The sequence below is a fragment of the Talpa occidentalis genome, unplaced genomic scaffold, assembly GCF_014898055.3.
Source record: "Talpa occidentalis isolate TD23 unplaced genomic scaffold, MPIMG_talOcc4v2.1 talOcc4.9, whole genome shotgun sequence".
In the NCBI taxonomy this organism is placed as follows: Eukaryota; Metazoa; Chordata; class Mammalia; order Eulipotyphla; family Talpidae; genus Talpa; species Talpa occidentalis.
In genome coordinates this window covers 64,091,457-64,104,647 of record NW_023605305.1, presented here as the reverse complement: position 1 = coordinate 64,104,647, position 13,191 = coordinate 64,091,457, and the positions used below count along the sequence as shown (strand labels likewise).

General features: G+C 42.5%; 1 protein-coding gene across 1 annotated transcript in view; it reads right to left on the bottom strand.

Moving 5' to 3' along the window:
* The window catches only part of C8B (complement C8 beta chain), a 40,850-nt gene that overhangs the window by 1,810 nt on the left and 25,849 nt on the right, over positions 1 to 13,191 (bottom strand). Inside the window, exons 9-12 of the mRNA XM_054691540.1 lie at positions 11,019 to 11,147; positions 9,476 to 9,639; positions 2,381 to 2,534; positions 663 to 731 (exon numbers count right to left, since the gene is read on the bottom strand). Of these exons, the coding sequence (XP_054547515.1) occupies positions 663 to 731; positions 2,381 to 2,534; positions 9,476 to 9,639; positions 11,019 to 11,147 (516 nt within the window). The remainder of the gene's footprint in view (positions 1 to 662; positions 732 to 2,380; positions 2,535 to 9,475; positions 9,640 to 11,018; positions 11,148 to 13,191) is intronic.

The window sequence follows — 13,191 nt, the reverse complement described above, 5'->3', positions numbered from 1 at the left end:
CCAAGCTGAGGCCAAGCATTCCACAAGCCATCTGGTATATAATAAGGAGCCTGATAAATGTTTGTTGCTTTTATTGAATGTGTCATTTCCTTTTCCAATGGTATCAACAAAAAGTCACAGAAAGGAAAAGAAAGGGGAGAAGGACTAGGAGGTTGAGATCTCTTAGGTAATAATTTGGTCATAGAATCTGAACTTTATCAGAGTTTAGTCTTTCCTGTGTTAATTCAACACATAACATGGATGCTGTGTCATAGGGAACTGGAGGTAAATGGAACATCATCCCTACTCACAGAAGATGCCTAACACACACACACACACTAAAGTATAATGTGCTACAAGCTACAATAGATATATGTTCAAAGTTTGAAAGATTAGAAGAATTTTTACAGAGGAAGGGTCATCTGTGGTGGATTCTGAGGGCTAACCAGGAGTTCATGAAATAAAAAAAAATTAAGATAAACATCTGAAATGATCCAAACAGATGACTTGCAAATGCCATGCATAGTATTCTGAACATTCAGTTGTAAAAATAATAAAATTTAAAGTCAGGTAGATCTCGAGTTTCACAGTGTCCAGCTCTCTAGCCCCCACCTCATTCTTTTAAATTATTTTTTGGCTTCCCTGGAACTCCCTTTTACAACCAATTCCCAAAGTCTCCTTACCTTGCTGCTGTGTGACCTCACAGGCTGAGCCTTGGGATCCAACAGGACAGATGCATTCACAGCGAGATTCTAAGAAGACAATACAGAGAGAACGTGAATCATACCTCGTGAAGTGAAGAACTCCCGGAGACCAGTTCTCCACACCACTGCAGTTCCAATAGGTTAAAAGAGGGCATTTCGGTTGAATGGTTTAAAACAGGAAGGTTCAGTCAAGAATACCCTCTCTTTATTGAGGGTCTTTTACACATACAAGAGGCCTTTATGGGGAACGACATGGAGTTGTTGTGGAACATCTCTCATTAGCTGACATTTGACCTAGCCTTATAAGTTTTCAGGGCCAGAAACTATATTAATGGTCACTGAGACAAATAGCCATTGATGCTCAATTTTACCACCGGTAATTGCTAGCCTCTGCTTGAATACCACTAAAGATGGGGGACACACTACTTTTAGATATCTCACCCTACCTTTGGCCAGTTCTGATACTTTAAGAGTCTTTCCTTATGCTAATTTGTAACATGTCATCCTGGCATTTCTTTCATCCGAATTACAGAATTATCTTTCATGGTCAGGTCCTGTAAGCATCTCAGGCTCTGGCCTTACATACTTCCTCTCCTCTATTGTATAGCCCCAGGCAGGATCCAGTTTCTAGATCCAAAATACACAAGGGAAAGGAGATTTCAGCAACTGTAGATTAAAATCTTGAACTGATGACCATATTGCACTCCCTGATGAACTGACTCTCACTGGGGTGTGCTTGACCTGATGGCAGAACATCTGGCCTCAGGTTTTTGTTTGTCTGCTTTGCTAAGACATACAAGAAGCTAGACACTGAGTCCTCCATAGCATCTGGGCAACTGGACCCTTTCTCTCTGAAACAGGTCTTCTCTTGCATCCCTCTGCTGAGATTACTCCATCAACATGGGTTCTGCCCTGACTCTAGCTAGCTTACTGGACTGGGATCTGTTGTAACCAGTTGCTCCTGAAGCCCTGTTTTGGCTGCTGGCCTGGAGTCTTCCTCAGATTTCTGTGACTTCTCACAACAGAACCATAAAATCCTAGACTTCAGCCTCTGACAAGTTTGCTCCATCCACTGTAATGACTCTGATGTGAGCCGGAAAGTTGGCAATCAAGCCCCCATCCTTACCACTACCCACTACTCTTCTCACCATGGACTGGTCAGGACACACACAAAAGATTTCCCCTGCTCAGCCCAGGGTCCCTTTTTGACCAGGAGAGATTCCGAGTCCATCCCCACTCCTTGCTGCACACCAGTCTCACCTGCTCGGGTATTCAGTTGAATGCTGCTGTTACTTTTTGTGTCTTTGTAGCTGGAACCCAGCTGTCCCGACAGGCAGCGTGGAATGTGCTAGTTTCCTCTATCCTGACTTTTTCAGAGGTAGTCTGCTAACAGTTATACTAACACTTGGTTCATTTCAACGTATCTCTTGGTCAAGTCTGGCTCGACTGCTCCCTCGGCACAGGTGTCCCTATTTTACATGTACGCAGGCTCTGTGCTCTCTAGGTCCAGGTGTCCATAATTACAGGTGCGCGTGTAAAACCGCAGGTGCTGGTCATAGATGCTAATGGTGGGAGGGCATAACAATCCTGATTTTTAACTCATTTACCCTACAGGAGTTGACATAAATTCTGGCCCCACAACCAGCCTCTTCAGGTGTCGACCACCATGAGGGACACCAGTGGCCTGGAAACTGTACCTTTCAGGACAGGGACTCCATTCCCTTGGCAGGGAGCACAGTGGCAGGAGCTGACTTCCTTCTGGAACTCCTCCAGGGCCTGCTTCATGTTCTGCCTTACGGTGCTGGAGTAGGCAACGTCTGTGGCTGTCACCAGTTCATACAGAGGCTCTGCCTGGGAAGGAAGCAAAGACATTTACTTCAACGGAAAGCAGTCATCAAACAGAAGCATAAAACAAGGCTCATGGGGAATGGGCAGGGGCTGATGTATAGAGACCACAAGAGGATTCACATGCAATTGGATAGACGCCCCATCTTTGTTCTGCCCCCCCAATATACACAAATACATTTATGAAGTTCAGCTCAACAACCACTTGCTGAATACCTGCTAAGTGCCGGGTGATACATGTTTAAGTATTGAGTAAGATAAAATCCCCACCCTTAGAAACTCAGAATCCAGAACTAGACACCAACATACTAATGGATATTCACAATGCAGTAGTTACAGCTAACAGTGGAAGTTCAGGGGGTGGAGAGGAGCAGGTGGTCAGCCTGTCTCAGGTGGGGGAGAGGAGGTGGTTTTCAAGCAGCTTTTTGTATATAAACCTTCTAGGAGTATCACCCCAACATCAAATCTATCAAAATCACTCAGGTCGTACAAGGGCCACCATCCTCAGAAATCCTTTCCCACCATAAAATGCTCAGACTCTGGCTATGTGACTCATTCCTCACAGTTTCTCTTTGCTCCTTTATGGCCATTACATTTTTTGCATGTTGAATTCTCATTTCTTTCCTCCTATAATTAGAGTGTAAGCTCCTGACGCTCGATGCTGTATCTACTGCACAGTTCTGTGTCCCTGGGGTCCAGCACAATCTTGCTGAGAACCTATAATGAAAGTGGGTGGGCTAAGTGACACGGGATGGAAGCCTCATGAGGACGATAGCAGCAGGCATGGGGGAGCGGGTGTGGATGGCAGGAGAAGCAGGAAGAGTGAAGCTACTTGCTCAGCAGGTGTGGGGGTGTTTGAGAAGAAGTCACAGATGGATGTGGTATCTGTGGGTTAGGAAACACCAGAGGCAAAGTCCAAAGAGATAGTTAGAAATGAGCACAGTCTCTTGGCTCTTGCTTCAGCTCCAGGGCCAGGTTCCTGTCCAGAGTTTGTTTGTGATCCTGCCCTAATCCAGCCCTGGAGAGTTTAGGGTCTGTCTAAATGCAGGCAATCATGCCTAATAGAAGCCTCCAGTGGGAAGAAAATTGCTTCCATTTCTTAATGCATCTGATGCTGACCTTCGCTCCAGTGGGCAAAGCAAGGCCCCTTGGTGGTCCCATTGTCTCACCATTCTGTGGTCAATGAATTGATCCAGAGGCTGTTTGCAGAACTGTCCAGCCTGCTGGCCCCATGTGGGGGAGGGCCGGTGGGGTAGAGGGGTGTGCTGTACATACACCAAAGATGAGCTCCTCCAATAACCTGCTTTCCCAGCAGAGCACCCTGAAAGACTGACTTTCACCACTAGGCATTTTCCTACCAGCACTGATATCTGCTCCAGGAGAGAGAGGGGCAGAACTGGAGTAAACCTCCCATGTGTGCTGTGTGCCAGGAATTGGGCTGGCACTTTATGAATAGGATCCCACGTCATGCTCACAAGGTAGCAATTATTAGCCCTATTTTCAGGTGAGGTAAAGTTAAAAGCTAAGAACTCATAAAGTAGCATTGGTAGGATTTGAACCCGGAGCCTGTGTTTTTCCTAGTTCATGATCAGATGGTTATTGATAAAACTGGTTGATAACCCACATTTCCAATCTCAACCCCAGGATTCTCCACTCTGCTTTGTCTGGGAACTGAGCAACAACTCAGGACTCCTTGTCTGCCTTTTTCTCTTAGGTTAATATAGCACATTTGCCCGTTTGGGGGTTTGCTGCTCCCTTTTCCAATAGGTCCCTCCCCATTCTTCTTTTCCTTTTCTTTACTCTTCCCGTTCCCTCCTTTCCTGTTTCCTCTCCCATCTCTCTGACAAATACATAGTTCTAATGACTTACATGAATCATTGGGCCCTTTGCACACCTGCCCTTGTGAAAATGACTTATACAGCTGCTAAGAGGTGGTGGGTATGATCTACTGAACTCCACGCAATTCTCTCCAGTGACCCCTGGTGTCACCTTTTTTTTTTTTCTTTTTAAAGATTTATTTTTTATTTATTTATACAAGCACTGGGTACAGTCAGAAGCACAGGAGGGTGAGAGAATTCACCAGAGCCAGAGAGGGGAATAGAACAGTCAGACCAACGAAATACACTGCTGAGGGGAGCAGCGGGCGTAGCAGGAGAGTTCTGCGTGCCATGTGGGACCCTCATGGGTGGCTGGGGATTGAACCGGTGCTGCAAAGGCTGCGGGCAGCTTCGCAACCCAGCGCTCAACCGCTGCGCCACCAGGGGAGGCCCTGGTGTCACCTTTCTTAATGATCACAAATAATTATTGCCAGAGCTAGCATTTAGTAGGTGCTGGACTAAATTCTTTGTCCATTACCTAACATCATCTTCATTACCATCTTCGGGTAGTCTGTGTTCCCATTTTACAGATGAAAAAGCTGAGGCGCGGAGAAGTTCAGCTTATTGCCCAGAGTCAGAGCATCAGTAAGAGGTGGGAAAGAATTTGAATGGTTAATATTGTGGTCTATTTCCTTTCAGTACATTTCTGAAGAGGTAGCTGGACAGATATTTGCACCAAATTGCTGGCATATACAGTTTTACGCTCTACTTTTTCCACTTAACATCATACCTTGAGCATTTTCCCATGCTATTCAATATCCTTTGATAAGACTTTTTTATGACTTCACAGCATCCTGTTGTATAAATGAAGCATAATGTATCAATTTTCCCTGTCACTGAATCTTTCAGTTGTTTCCTTTTTTCTTTTCCCTTTTGGTGCTACAAATAACATGAAACAAGGCATGTCTTTATATACACATCTTTACCAGCTTTTAAAGCCAATTCTTGCAGTTGGGGTTATGGGATCAAAAGCTATGAACATTTTTAAAGTTTTGGATATACATGGTTAAATTCTTGTCCTAAAGAGTAGTATACCAATTTATATTCCCATCTCCTTTTAGAAAAGCGTCCATCTCATCTCTCTCAAAGACATTGAGTATTGCTGGTTTTTAATCATTGCCAATTTGATAAGTAAAAGATAATATTGTGTTGTTACTTTAATCTTCATTTTTTTATTCCTAGCGAAGTCAAAAATTTTGCATATTTATTAGTCATCTGAGTTCTTCTGAGAGTTGTCTATTTCCTTTGAGATGTGTCTTTCTTATAAATTGCTTCATTCCTCACACATTAAGGATTTCATTTGTGGCAAAATTATTTTTTTTCTGTGTTATCTGCCATTTAATTATATTCATGGCTTGCTTATTTGAAATTCAGAAATGATTGTTGGTAGTGAGATCCAGATGTCTGAATCTGACATTATCTTACCAGGCAGTGCTACCACAACATGTGTAGGTATTTTAAATCTGCTCTTGGTCAGAGTAATTCACTTTTAGACAATCACTGGGTAAGTTGCTTTAGAAAGGTGTGATATATGTTATCATCGCTTAGCCAGTATTTTGGCTTCTTTTCATTTTGGGTACACAGCAGGGCAGGAGTTCCCTGGTTTCTTAAAGGTAAGTTTGCAGATTGACTTGCTTTAAGCAGAGAGAGTATCCCTCCAGGTCAAAACCTTCAGAGCAGAGTTAGGTGACTTGTCCCATCCCTGCCGACACTGTGGAGTGTCTCGGAGCACATGAGAAGATAAAGCCTCCATTGTCTGGACTCCTGATTGACAATGAGCAAAGCCCCCTTACCAACATTGTTTGGACATGTCTGATTGAGAAATAAAGTTACTGAGATTTGGGGGGGGTGGTTCACTGCAGCATAAGAACTAGGTTCTCCTCCCTTTAAGGGAATGCCATTCACTGTTTCACTACTATAGCTGTTCCTTCCACCTTGGAAAGCTGGCAGTGCCAGCTCTCTGGTCTGGGCAATGCCTTTTCAGTCCACACCCTCACTTTGCTGACTACTCTGGTATAGAAATGTACATGGAGGATAGACTCTGTCTAAGGTTGCCAGTTAAATACAGGTTATCTAGTTAATTTGAATTTCTGGTAAACAACAAATACTTTTTTTAAGTATAACTATATCCCATGAACTATTTGGGAGATGTAGATACTAGAAATGATTGCTTATTTATCTGAAATTCAAATTAAACTGGATAGTCTGCATTTTTATCTGCTCACTTGGGGAAGCTTGGATTCCTTTAATATTGGAAAATGTCTTTGGGGCTTTCCATCCATTAATGACCACGTCACTGCATTTTTCCCTTCATGACTTTATAGTTGTTACTCCATTATCTTCAGGCATTTAGTGTTGCAAAGAGTTCAAAGACCAGATTGACTTCCAATTTTTTAGGATACAATAGTTCCTGAAAGTAAAATATTTCACCAGAGATGTTTCATTACTATTTAGTTTGCAGACCTTCTGCTTACTTCTCAATGAGCTGTTCATTTTGCATTCTCCACTCAGGGACGTTTCCTTATATATGTGCTTGATTAATGCATCTTCACATTTCATCTTGTCCCTCTCAGGAAGAAGCCTCTAAGTTTTACATTTCCACTTCTTTCCTCTCTGTCCATCATATTTTTTTCATGTCAGTGTTTTAATCTCTTTGTCTTTTGCTTGTGCATTATAAGAACATTTTTATAGCACCTTCCACATCACTGACTCAATTTTCTGCAGTGTCAATTCTGTTCTTTATAGTTTCCAATGTAGGTTTCAATTCTGTTATTGTGCTTTTGGTTTCCTATATGCAGCTACATCCCTTTTCATCGCAGTGTCTAAACATCTCAGTTTCTATATTTTGTTTCATAAATTTTTCATCTTCCTGAGTTTTATTATAATCACAAAACAAGTGTATTCTGAAATTTACATCCATTTTTCCATTTTAGAGATCTACTTGTCTTCTGCATTTTTAATATAATTTCAACCTTTTGAGTCCAAAATTCTCCCCATGTCCATTGCCTTCTCTCATCTCTTCTTTGAACAAAAAGCCACCTCTCCCTTTAAAGTTTACTAGTAACAGTATCCATGGGCTCCTTTGTGGTCTCCTTCCCTGCCCACTTGGCTCCTGCAGGAATCATGTCTCAAATTCTGATTTTCAAGACTCGTTTCTGTATACAAGCCATGGCCAACACTCTTATGTCTAGGAATTGCTTATCTTGTGGACTCTTGTCCTGGAAAGCAATCACCGCTCCAGCTACTGGTAAGTGACTCTGCAGAAAAGAATTATTCTGAGATAACATGAAGCCATCTGTAGCTTTCTCATGCCAGAAAGGGTGCATGGAAGCGTGGGACACCCAGAGTGTATGTTTCCAACTCAGATTATGCATGTACAGAGGAAGCGTGTAAAAGTCTTCAACAATTCCACCTCCCCCAGCTCCTAAAAACATCTCTGCCCCCTTTCAGCTCACACAGCCCTTCATAGAACTGCAGCAATAGTGGGTGTGATTTACACTGCATTCATTCATGCTGGGTGGCCTTGGCACCTTTGGTAAAGTGCTACACCTCCAAGGTTGTTTGCAGGCCTGTTTAGATGCTTAGCATGCTAACGTGTATAGTCTCTTCTCTCTCTCTCTCTCTCTCTCTCTCTCTCTCTCTCTCTCTCTCTCACACACACACACACACACACACACACATGCACACACACACAAACACATATACCACATCCCAAGTCTAGTGCTTGTCATTCCCAATGCCCAGACTGGCATATTCAACCAATTTAGGTAGGTAACAGGGGCAACCCATTAATTCTAAGTTAAGGAAAAAAAGTTTTGGATAAGAAATAAATAAAGACAGGGTATCTATTTTACACTGTGCTCTGTTCATTCCCATGCCCATCTGTCATACCAACCAATGCCACCATGCCATCAGTCAAACCCAGATTTCTCTGGACCTGCCTGTAACCCATGGCTGATTTTATCCTTCTTGATGCTTGCCAGCAATGGCACCTGAAGTGTCCACCCAAAGTGGCAGAGGGGAGGATTTAAATGGCACCCTTCTTGTTCTACAGAAACTATGCATTTGGCATATAAGCAAGGGACATAGCCAAGACTGGGAATTGCAGTGTCTCCCATCAGACCTCCAGCCTCTCAACTCCCACCTTGGTTGCAAGGGTAAACATCCAGGGGGTGGCTGCTTGCCCATCAATGATGGTAGAAAGGCTGGCAAGAGGAGGATGGTGTAAGACGTGACCTGGACACCTTGCGAAGTCCCCATGGGCAAGGACCTAAGGCTAATATGTATGACAGTCCTGTTCTAGCAAATGTCTTTTTAGCTTAAGGTCACAAAACTGTTCTTATTTAGGTGACAGGTGGTTACAATCATTATTTTTTATTCACCAAGCCCACAGGAAAGTCTGGAGAGGAGGGAAGAGGTCAAAGACCCAGGTTCAGACCTAATAAGAGACTCGTGAGCAGTCACCGATGAATACAACCTCTGTGACCTTGATTTTTATCAGCCACAAAATGGAGATAAGCATACTTAATTTGCAGACTCGTGAGTATTAGATGAAATAACATTCCGAAAGCCCCTGGCAGAGTTTCATGAATATAGTAAGTGCTCCAAAGATGGTAGTGATTATCATGATGTATTATGCTGTCCTGTAACATAGTTACACGTGCGTGTATCTCACCGTTCAGCACAGAGTGTATTTTTCATCCTTGCACTTTCCTCTGTTTGCCTTCATTACCTTAGTTCCTATCACATTCGGGAACTTAGCGACTATTTGCTGAATGAATGAGAGTTTAAATGGACAAATAACTGAATCATTTATTCTCTGATGAAATAAAGAATATTAGTTTGAAAAGGCTAACATTAGAAGCTGATTATTAATTTCCTTTAGCAACTTAAGAGGTCCAAATGAAAGGCAATCGGGTGCTCAGCAGTGTACTGTAATCTGTACCCCAGACATATTTTCCACTAAAATGTATGTTTCTCAAGAATAGGGCCTGGATCTTTCTGAGATCTGTGTGCATACGCCACTGTTTTCTGAATAGAGGAAAGGGTGGGTAAAGCAGCTGCATGTACCTTAATTTTGACGATGGCTGGGTTGTACTGCACCGCGTCGCCCCACTCCTGCATCAACTCTACAGTAGGCAGCTCCCTGTATGCCAGGGTAGTGATGTGCTCACTTGCCCCTCCCCGAACGAGGACCACCAAGTCTTCCACCATCGTATTTCTCTTGTTTCTGTCTGCAATGGGTATGGAGACCTGGAATGTTAGGGGATCTAATTTTCACCTTGGAATTGACTGCAACCCAACCAACAACCTAGTTGCCATAATATTCACTGAACTCACCCCAGAGATGTGGGTGAACAAGAAGCTTCCCTGCCTGTGGGCAACTGTGGTCCAAGGAACAAAATGACAGCTCACCTAGCTGTAAATGACAAACAGTGGAAGCAGGAAAGGGAAGGGACTTTTCAGTATTTGTAAATGCTAGTCACTGAGCCTATGGGACATAGATACTGATTGATAGAGGATACATACATGTATACATAGAGATTGATGACAGAACATAGGTACATCAGTAAATAAAGACACATGCATATATGGGCATGGATTGAAAGATCATAGGTAGGTAAATACATTAATGATACATACATGATACACATGTACCTACACACAGATAGATTGAGTGGTCATAGGTAAATAGATTGGAGTGAGACTGAAGATAGATACATAAACCTAGCACATACATACATAGGGATGGACATGTAGCTCATAAACAGGTAAATAGGTTAGTATGTAAGTAGGCAGATTATTGATTATCTATGTGTCAATCACTAAACAATTGTTATTAGAATGCCCAAATGCCCATCAACAGTAGAATGACAACGAAAAATGTATTATGTTCATATAAGAAAATACTTTGCAGAATGGAAATGAACCAACTACAGCTAATCATAAAAACATAATGTTGAATATTAAAAGAAAGGACTGAAAAGATTATATTCCATCCACGTAAGCAATATTAAGCCATATTGGTAAGTGATACAAGCAGGTGGTGCAACTATTAAGAAAGGAAGGGCATGTTTGTCCCAGAAGTCAGGACAACGTTATGTCCAAAAGGGATTAGATTATTGGTGATTGGCAAGCATTTCTGGGATACTGGGCAATATTCTGTTTAGTGACCTGGAGGTGGGGTTACTTTGTATGTCTTCTTTAAAGAGCATCTGTGTTTTATGTCTGCCTCCCTATGCATGATGCGGCTTCCAGCCTGGCTCCACAGGGAACGCAATAAATAACTTCAACAGAGTGTCAGTTATATATGGAAGAAATTTTCTAGACTAGCAGTTAATTTTTGTTTTTCTTTTCTTTTGCTTTGTTTTGTCGTTGCTCCTGTAATCATTTGTCTAGATCATCTGGATAGTATGGAGCTGGAATTTATCCTTATTCATTTTTGCATCCCTGGCACATAGTAAAAGCTATATTAAATTTTACTGAATGAATCGTTATTTTAATTAAAATACTTTGGAATATCCAGTCTTTAGTTTAAAGAAAGACTAGATCTGGAGGGCATCTAAAGTGGGGAAGATGATAAGCATGGAAGCCAGAGGCCCCTGCTACTCACCTTTTATTTCATTCAGAATACCCTTGCATGTGCCCACTGATACACCCAGCTTGATGGAGACTTCTTCAATGGCAGCACCAATTGCAAAACCATGTTTAGCACAGGCCTGGACATCATGAAGAGAATAATCTGAAAAAAACAAGGAAAGGGTCTCCTGACCTAAAATGTAAATATCCCTGTCTCTCCTGACATCATTTCAGAGGCTGAGCTCTTCCTGGTTGTCATGGGGTCCTTAAGATTCACACATAAATTAGTGGGTGATCAGACAAAGAAATGCAAGCAACACTGGCACCAGGGCAGAGACCCATAAGAGAAGAGCATCACCTTCCCCTTTCAGCTTCTTCAAAGATTCTCTGTGGTTTTATACTGTGCTCCAAAATGAGAGGTGCTCAGAGTCCTATTCCAAAAGTGTGACTCCTTATCAAATCTCTGGGGCTGATCCAGTAAGTAGAGCTGCTGCAACCTGGCCACCTTCCCCTGATCACCTTGCTCTAATCATCGACAGATGATTTGTTAATCAATTGAGAGGATGCATATAAATTGTCTGGTATAGTAGCTGGCTAGGGAAAAGGGCTGTTTCCATTTCCCTTACTTCTTCATTCTGGGGCCATTTGCCATCTGTTCCCCAGTTCTCCCTGAGGCACTCTCCTCTCCTGAACTCACTGAAATCTCAGGTGTGACTTGTAAGCACCTTCTACAGCACTCTGAGGCCAGTGCAAGGAGAGGAGAGCAATCTGACTACTGGGATTGTCTTGCAATGTTGCTACAGATCAGATTTCCCCGAAGCACGATCTTCAAAACATGAGTTCCATGATAACCTCCCTTATAATTCTTATAAAAATAATTGTTACAAGAAAAATGATTTCTGGGCCTCCCTGGTAGTGCAAGGGGTTAAGATGCAACCTATGAAGGTATCTGCAGCCACTGCGGCATGAGTTCCATCCCTGGCCAGGTAACTAACCACATGGTGCAGCAGACCTCTCCTGACTTGCCTGCTGCTCCCCTGAGCAGTATATTTCAGTCAGTCCGCCTGTTCTGTTCCCCACTCTGTCTCTGGTGACTCCTCTCACCCCCCACACCTCTGGCCTGTACTCCAGTTCTTATATGCATAAATAAATAGATCTTAAAAAAAATAGAAAAATGATTTCTGTGGTCAAGTTGGTATGACAATGTTTGCATCAAAATAGGTAGAGGGGTGGTTTGACGGTGGGATGTTTAAGAAACTCTAAAAGTAGGGTCCAGTGCATGTTCTGCCAACTTATTTGACTGTAGATCCTTTTTATGGGAAGGAATTTGAGGAACTATGAAAATCCCTTGAAACCAGAGGCACAGAGGGAGGATCTTGGCAAGACTGAGGTCACACTGATATAAATTTTTATTATATACCATGTGTCCTCTTGCAAGTACCCTGGACTTACCAAGCCTTGGCTATGCCACTGTCATCTGTGTAGCAGAGGTGACCTAACCTAACAAGAGCCAAGAGCCACTGGGGAGCAGGAATCATACCTTAGACTTGCAGTTGACTATAGTTAGAAAGACCTGAAGTATTTGCATGAAGACTGGATTGCAGAGGAGGAATAGGAGTTGAATATTACTTTGGAGTCTATGGTATAATCTGGGGTCTTGTAAATTAAAATGCAATTGATGGACCAGCAGCATTGGCATCAAAATTTTTAGAAATGCAGAATGTGACACCTCACCTCAAATGGACTGAATCAGCATCGACCACTTACAAGCTGTGCAGATCATTTACATTCACATTAAATTTTGAGAAGCACTGGTCCTGGAGTGACAGTAAGGGAGTAACAGCCACGATAGAGAGGAAATTTACCTTGGGGGTAGAGCTGAGAGGATTTGCTATTAAAGTGGAAGGATAGAAAAATATTCAAGATTGACTCCTGGGTTTTTGGCATGAGCTACTTGTGGGGTGGTAAAACAATTGCAATGTGGATGGTGAGATGATGGAGGAAACCCATTTGGGAGGAGAAAGCAAAAAATCACTCAAATGGAGATATCAAGAAGCATTTCCACTTAAACTCTTGGGTTCACAGAAGAGACCCAAGACAGATCTATAAATTGGGAATTATCTGCATGTTGAAACATTTAAAAAGTCATGAGTTTTGACATGCTTGTCTGGAGAGAGTAACTGCATGAAAGAGGACTGCCCAGACAG